General features: G+C 32.5%; 1 protein-coding gene across 3 annotated transcripts; it reads left to right on the top strand.

Moving 5' to 3' along the window:
- The first annotated feature begins 1413 nt into the window (after positions 1 to 1413).
- Positions 1414 to 14467, top strand: LOC149742639 (arf-GAP with coiled-coil, ANK repeat and PH domain-containing protein 2-like). Of its 3 annotated transcripts, XM_089883771.1 has the most exons (28): positions 1414 to 1587; positions 1714 to 1771; positions 3054 to 3112; positions 3372 to 3432; positions 3659 to 3712; positions 4263 to 4321; positions 4778 to 4961; positions 5416 to 5460; positions 5523 to 5618; positions 6099 to 6173; positions 6466 to 6566; positions 7403 to 7451; positions 7511 to 7672; positions 7740 to 7790; positions 7893 to 7989; positions 8278 to 8427; positions 8759 to 8892; positions 9213 to 9301; positions 9588 to 9780; positions 10315 to 10378; positions 10614 to 10697; positions 11317 to 11376; positions 11492 to 11561; positions 11918 to 12035; positions 12437 to 12545; positions 12920 to 13031; positions 13186 to 13244; positions 13631 to 14467. In XM_089883771.1, the coding sequence occupies exons 1-28, from the start codon at positions 1535 to 1537 to the stop codon at positions 13873 to 13875; spliced, it is 2691 nt and encodes an 896-aa protein (XP_089739897.1). In that variant the 5' UTR covers positions 1414 to 1534; the 3' UTR covers positions 13876 to 14467. The 3 variants fall into 3 exon arrangements, with proteins under 3 accessions (XP_089739897.1, XP_089739915.1, XP_089739906.1); XM_089883780.1 differs by lacking the exon at positions 10614 to 10697 and having other exon boundaries at positions 1424 to 1587; XM_089883789.1 differs by lacking the exons at positions 10614 to 10697; positions 11317 to 11376 and having other exon boundaries at positions 1420 to 1587.
- The last annotated feature ends 320 nt before the right edge of the window (positions 14468 to 14787 follow it).

Genomic DNA, 14787 nt, shown 5'->3' with positions numbered 1-14787 from the left:
ACTGATCACGAATCAGCTGGTCGAGAAGAAAGAGAGAGAAATGTACGCAGTCAACCAGAAAATGTTGCCTGTTAAAATGAAACGTACTTCGCGCAAACCGGCAAAATTCAATGATTATGTGTGTGATTAAGTCTAAATGTATAGTGCATGATGTGTAACGCCATTGTACAATGTATAATGTTTGTGTGCATGCTATTCTATTGTAAAATGCATGTGAGTGTAAATGACTGTAAAATGAGTAATTTAGAAAACAGTAGAATAACCATTATGTGTTAACAATTTGTATTTTTGGTGCTAAACGTACTCAAACCTTGCCATACAAAACTATTACCTTTTTTATATTTCCAAGTGTCAAAGTCTTCAAGTGTCTTATTAAGTGTTTAACTGCCTAATTAACTTTAGCGTTAATTATGTGTGTATTACCTTTCATCTTCATTTCAGTATTTCGTATTGTGACACCTTTGGTTTATTTTAAACAAAGGAGGGATGTAGTGTTTTGGTTTAATGCTAACGCCATCAAGTGATTGTAAATTGTTAATGTGCAACACTTATCGCCTCGTGTATGAAATTATGACAATAGATTAGGATTCTAAAAATACTGTAACCGAATAAGTGTGTAACTTCATAATAAACCATTTGAATCTGTATTCATCGGCTGTGATCGATACTAAGCGTAATAGAATACTACATTTCCTACAATATATTTTGCATAAAAAATGATATTGGTTGAACGATGATAGGTATTGTTCGAAAATCAATTGATAAATCTTGTAACCTAACATGAACTTGTACTAACAGAAAACTGATAATAACCATTAAAAAAGTTTACATTTCTGCTATAAATTAAGCATTGCTACACTATTTTTCGCACAATGAACCACTTCATATATATTATCTCCAAGTGCGATATTATGTTTGAATCTCCCTTGAGATATAAATTATTGAATTAAAAGCAGTTTTTAAAGTTTGACAATAAAAACCTACAAAACTACAATGGGAGGGTGGACATCAAACTGAAATATTTTTCTATTAACAATATCCTGAACTTGAGTCTACCTGTGCTACTTTCTTTTGCGGTGTAAACTTTATATATATATACCTTTAAAAATGTATTGAATACAAAGAATTGAGATAGATGCTGAAAAAGTCGCGCAAATACTAACAACAAAAACCATTGTTCGACGAAAATGAGTTTATATTAACACTTACGTGCTCAACAAGACCGACTGTTCGACGAAAAAATCGATATGACCACTTGGCACTTACGTGCTCAAAAATGCAAAAAAATACAAATAAAATATTGACGAACTGCAAAAAGTGACGCTTTGCGAATTCTTTGTTTTCGCTTAGTTGTTAGTTAGTGCGGAGAACTATAAAACTGTAGCTGTGTTTTGTTGCGAGGTTTATGCTGCATTACATTAACGTAAGTGCTATTCCCTTCAAATGTTATGCTTATTAGATCTCAGACTTTTTAATAGGGCTTATAAATAGTTTGTCAACAATTTTTCACTAATACGCACCTCAACCTACGAGAATGACCATTTCACTGGAGTTTGAGGAATGCATTAAAGACTCACCTAAGTTTCGGTAAGTTAATTCCGTAAGTTAGCTTGCAATAAATATTATATCAGCTAGCAATTTTTATTAAAAAAATGGTTTTATTTAAAATAAGCAAGTTAAATAAAAATTCCTACCAACCATTTATTTGAACAGAGACTTGGTACACCAATCAGAGGTTGATGTTGTGGACTTGGAATCACAAATTGATCGGGTAATCTTATTATGTTCTGTATCTGTGGCCTAACAAGTAAAGCGAGTGGGGCCAGGTTGTAATGTCACTAAATACTCAGCCAACGTACACTTACAACATACCTGGCTTTAACTCAGAGGCCGTTTAAAGCTCGTTGCTGCTACCAGTGGCGTTGTACAATAATGGGCCACATTTTTTGTTGTGTTTTTTTCCCATACCACTTTGTTCCATTCATGCCCCTTTTTTCTTCTCTTGGACTGTCATTAGTCTTATAAAAGAGTTTGAGTTAGGGTAGTGATAAATTCGATCAATCTGTAAAATTACAAAAGGTCCTTGCGTACCAACTGGACTTCTCCCTTGTGGTTGTACCATTAGTGGTACAAGTACCACCAGTTGAAAACACTGGTTTAGATAATGTAAGAATGTAACTTACTGTATTCTTGCGTGGCCGGAAAACTACAGTCGTTATAACACAGGTGTTCATACACTTCGTGCCAGCTTACGAGTTACCATGTGTGTTACTTTGTGGATGAATATTTTTGGGGAGGATTTTTTTGATATTTTTTTATGTGTGGCTGATGTTTTGGACAACCCATTAGTGACCACTGGGTTAAAGCAATTGTCGCTAAGTGTATTGCCCAAAGACACGTACACCCACCCTGGTGAGCAGCGATGAGCCTTGAACCCATAACCTTTGGGTTACAGGCAGGCGTGCTAACCACTTTGCCACGACGCAGGTATTAGGGAATAGAATAGATTGGATTTATTGAACTTAGTGTATTGGTGAAAAGCAGTGGTCTTGGTAGACTTGTGTAGTTAGCAGACTTGCACTAAATAAAGGAACCTCCTTTACTCCTATCCTGCCACTTTAATGCAAAGTATTTTTATTGTACACGAACTATTAAAGAGGGGTAAACATAAATTGTCATGACTGAATAAAAAGTGGCATATCACGAAAAAAGTTAGCATGATAGGGAAAAAAGCGGCATGATGGGTTAAAATACTGTAAAACTAAAAACGTTATGTCTACGTCTACATTTAATTTTATTTATATGATGTTTCATCATTACTAATTTTTCACTCTTAATCTGATCTGTATAATTTTTACAATTTTAACGGAAGGAGCTTATCAATTTTTATGAATTCCGTACAATCCTTTTAGATATGACATTCCTAACATTTTTTGACATGCAGTTGGTAACCTTTCAAATAAAAAGAAGTTCCCAAACTGGGTTCCATACAGCAGTTGTAGAGGGTCCGCAATGAAGCAATGATTATGATCCAAATAAAAATGTTTTTTTAGATGGTAAAGCATTGCTCAGTAATGGTGGATTCTGGAAAAGTTTACAACAATGCATGCAAGTGAGTGGTAGTATTTATTTCTACTAAATGTTATTTATCCAGGAAGATTCTATGTTATTTATATTTGTATAATTTGCAAATTGACAAATAAATTACAATTTTATTTGTTCCTTTCCAAAGTAATAATTTTTTTAAAAAGATTTCTACTTTTTAATTACCCTTGTGCATAAAATACCAATATTTAATTTAATTTGATACTTTAGTTAGGTTGTGTGAACTATACATTGTATTAAAGGTGACACAAAATATTTTTCTACAGAGGTTTTATTGGAAGTGTGAATGATGTTGGTTACGCCTCAACCGATGATGCTTTTGTGCAGGTTATATTCGTGTTTGTTTATAAATGCAGTTTAATATATAGGCTTCTCCACTTCGTGGCTGAAACAAATTCTTTATTTTGCCCATTTAGTTTTATAGACCACAAAATAATAATAATAAATGTGATGATTAGATTATAGTTATTTATGTATAAGAGGACTCATTTTTCCATCCTTATATCTATGTTCATACATTCCTATATGGTGAAACTGTTGTTTGTATTGTCAGGGTACATTAAAGAGATTTACAAGCACGATGTCGGAACTCTCCAGTTTCCACACGGTAAGTCACTGCTTCTTGAAATTGAAATGTATTGTTTTGTTTACTAAACCACAGACTGGTCAGAATTTTTTTTCTAATGGCTAATGCTATAAATAATTATTTTATACAACAAGTTGTATACATCTATTTGTTTTTTTAATTTCAATCATTATATGTTTACAAGTACGATGTATAGGAATGTAGTATTAATATTGTATCAACACTATGACACTATAACTTATTGTTGTTATACGTGTATCTATCTACCACCCACATGTTGAAGAAACGCAAAACTTGTTTGTGTTGAATTACTTCCTTTATAGTTTTTTTACAAACGATTTATGATGTAATCACTACAGTGACTGAATTCTATATCAGACCGTGTAATTTTACAACAGAATAACTTAATTTACATCCAAGGTTTTTAGACATCATATGCAACATATCATTGTTGGTGTAGGAGAATAAATATTCCACCCACCACTTCCATAAGAATACTTCTTTATTTATTTTATGCAATACATGTTTTCTTTATTACATTAGTTTAAAAACTTCTTCACTTTTATATCAGATGTTGTTTGATCAAGCACAGCGTTCAGTAAGAACACAATTAAACAACTTTTTAAGAGAGTAAGTATAAACACCATGTTTTATTTTTAGTTTTAATTTATGCAAATGACGTTAACATTGCACTTTTTGTTGCCAAACTTGTTTTGTGTGCTTTTCGTAAAATAAAAATAATTATTTGGTTTACCCTTTGGCTCTACTTAGATCAGTGGTTTCCAAACTGGGGTCAGTTGTAATCCAAAACCAAACCAAACATTGATGAGTTAATTGCAGCAAAACAAGTGCACCCATCCCATTAAACAGCTTTCCGTATTTGATAGATTTTTTTTACATTTTTCCAATAACTTTATTTAATTTTTATAGGGCTGTGAAATATCAAAATAATTGCAAAGGGTCCACCAAGCAAAATTAAAAAAAAAGTTTGGGAGCCACTAACTTAGATGGATAGTCTACCCAGTAATACTTACTTGAATCACTTACATTATGCGATGTTGCTAATATTCATAACCACACACACAGGGAGGTTAAACCTACCAAAGATTTAAAGAAAACTTTCGACAAAGTTTCTGATGATTATCTTTCCTCACTTAACAAACATGCTGCTGCCAACAAACTTAAACCAAACGAGGTTGAAGACACAAATTCTGTTCTAACTTCATCAAGGAATTGTTTCAGAAGTGTGGCCATGGATTATGTATACCAGGTTCGTCAGCATTGAGTTATGTGTCCAATGGACACTGTCCAATTGTCCATAATACAAAAATTAAAACCGGCCAAGGGCCAAGTATGATGTTTTCAAAGTGGTTTATTTATTTAATGAGTATTTGTGTAACTGCACTTTAACAATTTTATCTCCTAATTAGTTTAAATTTTAAGAAGTGTCGTATAGGAAAAACTATGTAACATAAAATAACAAAACTCAAATTTATTTTGATCTTTAAATACCATAGCAAGCTTAAATTAGATTAAATAAAGCATCTCAGAGAACGTAATTAGCATCAAAACATCTGTCATTAAAAAATGTTAACTTACAGAAAAGTTTAATAAGGCTTTCTTAAAGCAGTGCCAGTGACGTTACATATATTTGTCCTTTTTTTAAACTCAATTGGATAATATAACCTACTTTCATATATCTGATTAAGATATTTTCAAAACAGATCAATATGCTGCACAAAAAGAAGAAGTTTCAGAGTGTTGATAAGGTAATTTGGATGAATACACTTTAAAGTATAATGATATATTCACATTGTAATTTGTTAATCAGATTCTGTCATACATGCACGCACTCTTCACTTTCTTCCATCAAGGTTATGATTTGTTAAAAGATTTGGAACCTTACATGAAAAGTGTGTCTGGCCAGGTAATACCTGTCAATTTTGCCAATTTTTTATAATTTTCTCATTAGTTTGATACAGCAATTTCGAAAAAATATGTTATAGCTATAAAGCCTATAATATTTTATGGCCTATATTTGTGTTTTTAAATAGCTTTAAAAAAAACTGCAGTTTTACAATGTTGAACCCTGCACCATAACAAATAATAACATATTAAATATCTGGTTGTGACTTGTAAATATTTCATTGTAAAGTGAAAGGAAAGTTGCTAGCGAATCATTATATAGACTCGACATACCACTTATAGTATGAAGTGGCACTATGGTGCTATGCTGACCAAATGTGTTTCATATTTTTGGTTAGAAAGTTTATCTGGTGTAAGTTGTCATGCGTTTGTATCTTTTCATGATTTATAAACAGCATATTAAGATTTTCTATGAATACTAGATGTGTAAATATGTTTTTCATAATTACAAAGTAAAAAAAAAAACATTTTTAATTTTCAGCTTGAAGAAATGTGCAAAAGAAACGAAGAAAGTAGAAAGTCAATGATTGTTGAACAAGAAAGACATCAGTCCATGGTTAGTTTAAATAAAAATTAACCACAAACTTTTTTATGTTAAACACTTTTTTCATTGGTTCTATAATTCTGTTTTATACCAACAGTCTTATTATTTAAAGGCACATTGTTTACTTAAAAAATGCAATTAAGTTCATAATAAATACAGATTCACATAAATTATAACTTGCAATATTGTTTATATTAACTGAAAACTACATGCAATGCCCACATACATTGACATGGGTAATTTATATATTATTTAAACATTCACTTCAAATAAGTTCATGTTGTTTTTTTTTCAACCAAACCAGACTGGTGATAGTGGAATGTACATGACTTGTGTTAACAATGCTATTGTTATTGAGGGACATCTATTTAAAAGAGCAAGCAATGCATTTAAAACTTGGAACAGGTCAGTTGTGTTCATCTTGTATGCACAATTTGAAAATATTTAATATTGCTTTGCTTAGTCATCCCATGTTCTTAATTATAGACACTTTAAAAAAAGTTTGTACATACATTTGCTCACAGAGTTGTACAACAACAGATGTATCGATAAGGTGTAACTTATGAAATGTTTTTCAACTGTCAACTATTATTAAATATTTTTGATTTATTGAATCAACCGACTTGCTTTTTTTGTTTGTTGAAAACCTTTCAAGCCAAGCAAACTGTATTTACAAATTTGAAATGGAAAAAATGAGATATTTTATAACATTTGCAACAGCAAATATTGCTGCCAGCCTGCCATGGCACACAGTATACGTCATTACGTCATGAGCATTTCCAACATGTGTATTTGTATTGCAGTAGTGGTGTGGTAGACACAAACTTATGTTAGATTTATTTTAAGTTGTAACAAGTTGGTTAGCATATATGTTATTAAGGTGGTTGTATGGGCAGAATGCTGCTGAATTTGAGAGGTAGGGGTAAATGGCTTGTAGTGAGTTTCACACAACTATAGATTAAGCAAGGTGACTCAATTAGTAGCAGCTAATATTAATAGTGTGGACATGCTTGAATTGAATTTGTTTTGGTGTGACAGTAGTGTATCAAGTATAAGAATACTTTGCTAAAAAAGTTTGTGGGTTGACTGTGTTCCACTTAAGAAAAACTGCAATTCTAAAATTATATTGTTGGTTTATATTTACTTGTCTACTAAAGTTGGGTGAACCCCAATTCTAAATGTTATTGTTTATTTAGTTGTTTATTTAAATATTTCAAATTTAAATTTTGATTTTTTTACAGACGTTGGTTTACCATCAAGGACAACAAACTTTTCTACCAAAAGAAAAAGGTTTGAAAAAAAAGTTCCTACAAGATTTTCATCCAATCATAACTTGTTATTTATCACAGGATGATCTCACTGTTGTTGTGGACGACATTCGTCTCTGCACTGTTCGCTTAACTGAAGAAACAGAACGAAGATTTTGTTTCGAGGTTGTCCTTCCTGGGAAGAGCTTCCTCCTCCAAGCTGAGTCGGATGATGCGAGGACAGCTTGGATCAAGGCCATCCAGGTGATCATTAGTTTTTGCCATCTCAACTTTTTTTTAAGTTTTGTCTTTAATTAATTATATTTTACAGTCAAGTATCGGAGCTGCGTTTAAAGACACGATGGAGGAAACAAACTCTCAGGTATTTATTGAGTAATTTTCTCAACATCGGGTGGTTATCCTGCATATGTGCTCATATATATGAGAACTGTACTCTCTACTAAACAAACACTGTTGTTAACAGCAAATAATGAGTCTTCCAGTAAACAAGATTCTTACTCCTGTCTCCACGGCTGCGTCGCTCTCACGAACTTCTTCATCTTCATCTTCCAACAGCAACTGTGAGTTCTTCTGTTGGATTTGATAGAATTTAAAATTTATTCGAAAAATTAACCTGGTTGAAAACTTTAAATGCGGAATGACTGTGGTTAAAAAGTTTGCTGCATGCACTATGTTTCATTTCCTAACGCACTGCCGATTTTTTGTCATCAAAAGGTCCCACATTACAGTAAATATTGCGTGGGAACGAGAACCCAAGTAGCCAAAAACTTTGATTAAATGTCTAGGCAACACTAATCAACATTGAGTTAATTTCTGTGTTTTAAGAATAAAGTTTTAACGTAATGCAGTGTCGAATGAGACAACATTGAACAAAAAAGAAACCAAAAGTGGAGAAAACACAAATCCAACATCTTTCTTGGAGGAAGGAGCAAATAACGTGATGTCAAAAATTTATCAAGTACCCGGGAATAAAACTTGCGCTGACTGTGGAAAAGCAGGTTTGTATAGAAATGTTTTGTGTGGTCACTGATATATATATCATTCTTGGGTTGAGTAGTTGTTGTTTTAAAAATTTTGGAAAAAATCAGAAAATGTTGTTGATATATTCATACAGTTAGCGAGTTAGGTATTAATTTTATTGTGAATCTTTTGTAAGGTTCCTTTAATTAGTGCATGTCTGCTATGCTATAGCGGACATGTTATAAGACCTTCTTTTTGGGGGTTAAAGGGGTCTTGTTAAAGGACCTCTTTTTTTAATGCTCTTCTTGTGGCACATTAAGTTTCACACATAAATATGATGAAATATAATAGCTTTGCTTTTATCACCAGAGCCAAGATGGGCAAGCATAAGCCTTGGTATTACTTTATGTATTGAATGTAGTGGATGTCATCGAAGTCTTGGTGTTCATATTTCTAAAGTTCGATCGCTGACATTGGATCAATGGGAACCTGAAGTGGTCAAGGTGAGACTTGTATGTAACATGAGTGATAGGGTTGCAGGTATTTTAAAAAGTTGTGCGTTTTAATTTAAAAAAAGATGGACTTTGTAAATAGAAGTTTTACGATTATACCCACCTTGTTTAATTTGAATTTATCGTCAATAAATTAAATAATTTAAACTGCTGAATATTGGTAGTGTAATTATTTGTTTTACCTTTTTTACAACTATTGGATTTCTGTTCTCACTTATTTCCTCATGATCCAGCTAAACATGTATTTGTATTCATAGGGGCAGTTAAATATTACTCTATATATGATGTTTCTTTGCATGATCACACAACAGGTGATGCTTAAACTTGGCAACAGTCGAGTGAATGAAATCTACACAGCGAACGCAACGTCCGATGATCAAATCAAACCTGGTTCCTCTAAGTAAGTACCTTGCGATCTCTTGTAAAGTTTGTTGTAAATGTATTTTCCTCACACATATTTAACTAACCTTGCTCACTAACAGATGTAGTAAAAATAATATGGTTTAATATTAATCATTTAATTAGGAATGTGTTTTTATTTAAATTTCCCTACATTTTTTCCCACTTTTTTTAAATGTAATTTTATTTCAAATTTCTCTAGTTTTGATATTATTTTTTGAAGTTACTTACAGTAATTTCTAATTATGATTTTGACGCATCTAACATTGGTTGATTTCTTCCCCTAGTGATAGCCGGTTGGCATTCATCCAAGCAAAATACGTTGACCGTAAGTTTGCAATGCCACTTCCTAAAGCCCTTGGTCCGCAACCAGCTTACCACGGAGCTACGGGAAGAAGACTAACAAGGTGGACAGTGAGTAAAAGAAAGAGGACTCGTCCGTCACCCAATAGATCACCAAACCGACCACGGTCGCCTAAGGTTAGTTTTGTGTGTTGTGTAATTATGTGGATAAATGGGAATGTTGTTTTATCAGCAGTCATGATACACCATGGGACCCATGGCATGGGTATATATGTATGTTAGCTGTGATTTATTTCTTTTGGAAATTAAGTATGCCATGCATAATCCACTCTTATATTCTTATCATTATGTTATTGGTGTCGTAACATCGATTGGAGTGTTTACTGAAGTAGAAGATATGGACTCTGGATTTCACTCTGCCATTGTTTTGTGTAATTGCGCAAAACATTTTACTAAAATTGCTCCAATGATCCAATCCATTGGTTTTTATTGGTTGTTTGAATTATTAGCCACACAGGAAATGATTCCTTAAAATAGTCACATTATGTTAAATGCATGGTAACTCTAAAGCAGCATAGGGTGTATGAAACAAAACACCTGTAGTATAACGACTGTCCTTCACACATTGAAAAAATTACAGCCTTTTATTCATGTATAAATATTATTTGTTTCAATCCAAAGTATTTATTTCTTTTATCTCATTCGTTCCAGCCAGCAGTTCAAATCCACATTGAGCCGGTTGATGGGGGTGGGGGTGATGCTGTTTCTTCACAAGGTAAGCCAACACTAACCCATCAGTGTTATGTTTAACTAACATTGCAAATATAAGTTGTTAGAATAATATGCATGGTATTTGTGTGCTTTTCAGTTGCTTTTCGTACTTGATGTATCAGAAGGGGGTGTTTTGTTGTTTTGGTGATGTTGAATTTGTAGTCACGGTCAAAAAATAGCTGTTTCATAAATGCTATTCACTGGACATGCGCATAATGTCTAATTAAAGTCTTGCCCAGCACAACACATCGAAAACTACAGAATTGAACATTCAACACTATTCGTCACCAACGAGTTGAAAAATATTTTCTCTTATTTTGATGGTAGTAAGTCTGCTGCTGCTGTTGTGGTGATGCTGTTGCTTTGTTCTTGCAGCTTGTCCCCATTGACACTCACCCTGTTTCTTTGTTAAGCCAATCTTTGAATGTAAATGTGGTCTGACTGTTTCTATCTTTTGGCTTTGTATGCAGGTGTCTGAATTTAAATTTCTGCGGAAATTGTTAATTTTACTCTGGTGTCTTAGTTATGCTGGCTGCTAATATGATTTCTATGAATGTTATCACTCTTTAAATATGTTTTATCAGGTTGTGTAATTAGTTGGTGTCTGTTACTTCATAATATTCATACAAAGCATATGATTAGTTATACAACTTGTGCACATGTACTATGAGAGTAACTTGTTGTATTGTTTTGTAATAAAGACTTAGGGCACAAACATTTATTGAATTTAAAAACTTTCTTTTTTTTGTCTGTTGTTCAATGCAAATTTGATCAGTAAATTTTATACAAGCTAATTTTTTGCAGTGTCGTGTGCTTACTAACAGACAATGTTCCTTATTAATCTCCACACATTGTGTTTGTTGTCTTTGTTTTGCTCTATGTTTTTGTTGGTGTAAAAATATATCATATCACCATTCTAAGTTCCCGATTGTTTCAAATCAGGGGAAGATGAAACAGATGATCGAGATGATATTATCGTGTTCGGACATTCTGTCGCTTCTGGTAATTTATTTCTTGCATTAAAGTCTCAAATTAATCACCATGTTTGAAATCTGTTGGTTGCATGTTGCTTGTCAGATCAATATATTTTTACATAACCATCATTGCATGTTTCTAGATGGGAAAGAATACGAAGAAACTGAGATTTGTAAATTGGAAAATCTTCATCCAGATTTATTGTTGTACAGGTAAGTTGTTTGTGCTAAAAGTATTTTAAAATATTCTTACATCTGGGATGGTTAACCTTTCGGGATTTGAAAGAAGGAGTCGTTTACCAATGTACCCCTGTCGCTAGAGAACAATATGTTACCGTCGATCAAAAATACAGAATTTGTTAAAATATATCCCGTCCATAAAAGCTTAATTTTTGTTAGGCAATGTATTTTACATATGTATATAACACATACAGGTAATTATCTATCCACCAAAACAGACAATATCACTGTTTTATATTGGTTTGCCTGATGTTTTCATTCACCCATGTTTAAATAATTATTTCAACAATAAAAATTGTCGTAATTTCCTCTTCATATTTACCAACCAGAGCAACAGAAGCTGCCAACTTACCAGTTATGTTGTTGGCGAAATGTAACAAAGCAAAAGTAAATTGGATGAATGATGCTGATGAGGGGAAAACTGCTCTCATGCAAGCTGCTATTGTGGTGTGTATTCATTCACTTATATAATTTTTTTAATATCTGTGTATGCTATGTACTGTAGTGAATGAATAATGTTCTGTTTTTTGTTATATTAGTATTTTGAGCACGCTTTTAAAATCCAGTTCTCTTATTATGTAGCTTCTGTGATTTTAGGATATTTTCGACTTGTTTATGTACTTATAAAAATATTGTGCAGTCTGGTTTTTTGTAAAAAATTTTTTTTATCTATAATAACATAGATATAGTATTTCATTGAATTTACGATATTATGTTAAATCACCATTTGTTAATATGTGTTTAAATTGAATATTTATAAATATTGTTTTAAATTTATCCAATTAATATTAAAGTGACATAAACTAGTAAACTATATTATTACTAAAATCATTCAAAAACAAATCCAGGGTTCAGTCCCAGCATGTGAGTTCATGTTGGCCAACGGAGCTAAAATTGAAACATTTGATTGGAAGAAGAGAACTGCTTTACATTATGCTGCATTACACAATCATACAAGTAATATATATGTATACTGCATGCTGTAACTTTGTTATGTGGCCTGTGACAGCTAATGTCAAAAATATGATAATATTTACAAACTTATTATGATCAGTATAAATTCAAAATATTAATAAAAACGTTATTTGGATTTTTTATGTGAATAAAAAGTTTTGTAACAACTGTATATAACCTTGTTATTGCACAACATTGTGTGTACATTACCGGTTACAGCTTACCAACTTTTCTAAAAGCCAACTGCAAAAAGTTCAGCTAAAATGACGACCTAGAATTAAAGTTGATTTTTTTATAACAAGTCTGTTATTACAGCTCAAAATTGCTTGTTTACTTTTTAAGTTTAAAATTGGAATAAATAATTTAATTTTGTTCAGGTGTTGCTTGTCAATTGTTGAAACGTCGAATGGATTTAAATGCAGTTGATGAGGATGGGAAAAGTGCTCTAGATATCGCTGTGGATGAAGCTAATGCGGATATTGTTACATTGTGAGGGTTATTTCACTCTTTAATTAATTTATTGGCCACGTAGTGATGTAACTGGTGCACTGCCAAAAAATAGGTTTAAGTTTAAGAGTGATATTTTTCAATATTTTAGTCTATCCAGTATATAGTCTAACCCGATACCTTATGTTGTTTTTAGAATTCGTTTAAAGAAAATGAGTGATGAGATGAAAGAAGACAACTCATCCACATCACAAAGTGAATGAATATTCAATTTCGTTTTCAATTTTGTACATTACCCTCCAGTTTGTTTTTTTGTGCAAAAAAATTGTTGTGGTGCAAGCATTTTTTAAAAATATGCCAATTTTAAGAAAGTAGATCAGATCTTAAACTTTGTCTATAACATCTCAAAAACAAATTCAGATATGAAATGATTGCTATTTACTGGTATTTACCTAAACCTAGTACCTAATGGTAAGTATATAATAAGTTGAAGAACTCCTCTTTTTGACAAGGTTGGTTTTTTAATGAACTTTACTTCATTCTTGTGCCAAACATCCACAATATGGCTGTCAGTAGTACTGTAGTAGAAATCAGTTTTAACATCAATTCATTAAACTTAATATTGATTTCAATTTTTTTAGCGGATGCGCTTGTGACCGACGTCTTCCGTGATTTTTCTCAACGAACTTTCCCGAACCTTCATTCCCCCGATCCATCGGATGCAAACCAGAAGTTCAACATCCTTGGAGCAACTCTCCTCACTCCAGAAACTCGCCAAACAACATCCACAGATGATTCCGCATCTTCTGCAGGATCAGTGTCCTCGGAGAAGAAGACTTTACATCTGATGAGTGATGAAGAGCCAAATGTTGAATCGACTGTATGAAAAGTTTATCATACTGTAAATCCTAAACAAGCTCTGCGTATAACTCCGCATACCAGTTCTTGTTAAAGCCGTTAAAGACATAAATTTTTCAACCAATGTTTTATTAAAACTTCTTTGATGCCATTTTTACATTAACATGATTTTAAAACTGATATTTTTTCTTTTGCTTCATATGACGGCAACATGTAAAGTGAATAATTTATGTGTTTTATTAAATGATTTACTTCTTTGATCCGAGTGCAATCTATTTCTAACTATTTGTATGTTTGTGTTGTAATTCGTCTTCAATGTGTGCACTAAATTTTCCAAAATCGGCAATTGCAAGCATTTTCTTTCCAGCGAAACAAAATAATTTTATTGTAAAATTGTATACTTTGCCTCAGCACATGTGAAAAATATCTGATTGAACTAAATCTAATGTTTATTTGTTTCCCTTGTGTTCACTTTTAGTGTCTGATATTTAGTGGTTAGGAACCTTCAAACATTTGATTTCTATTTACTTTTCGCTCTGCATACTTTGTGTCGTTCAACGTTTTCACCGAATATTCAAGTTTGTCGCGCTCAGTATTAAAATGTTTCATCCAAAGGTAAACTTTTATTTTGTTAATTCTGAAGGTTTACCAAAGTTTGACATACTGATGAGTCCGCACAATGTGCAAGAAATAAGGACAACCGTGTTACAACTTCTGCAATTGCCCAGTCAATAATCAACTCTCATTCATTAAACAGTAAACTTGTTCATGAAGGGACTGGTAACCTCATAGATGGATTCACGTTTGCCACATTACTGGTCCATTCTAACCGTAATTATTCTTCCATGGCCCACTAGAACAGATTATGATAATTTGTTCATTGACTTTTTGCTGGGCTAACCAATCTTTGTGTACTGCTACAGGCCAAGGACTGATCGAC

This window comes from Ciona robusta, chromosome 1, assembly GCF_009617815.1.
Source record: "Ciona robusta chromosome 1, ASM961781v2".
NCBI lineage: Eukaryota > Metazoa > Chordata > Ascidiacea > Phlebobranchia > Cionidae > Ciona > Ciona robusta.
Note: the sequence above shows the minus strand (reverse complement) of the source record. Positions and strands in the feature narration are given on the sequence as shown.

Excerpts from the sequence above, each read along its gene's own strand:
- LOC149742639 (XM_089883771.1), top strand. The coding sequence starts at position 1,535 with ATGACCATTTCACTGGAGTTTGAGGAATGCATTAAAGACTCACCTAAG. Across the intron at positions 3,433-3,658 it reads CCGATGATGCTTTTGTGCAG|GGTACATTAAAGAGATTTAC; the intron begins GTTATATTCGTG and ends TTGTATTGTCAG. Across the intron at positions 12,546-12,919 it reads TGCATTACACAATCATACAA|GTGTTGCTTGTCAATTGTTG; the intron begins GTAATATATATG and ends AATTTTGTTCAG.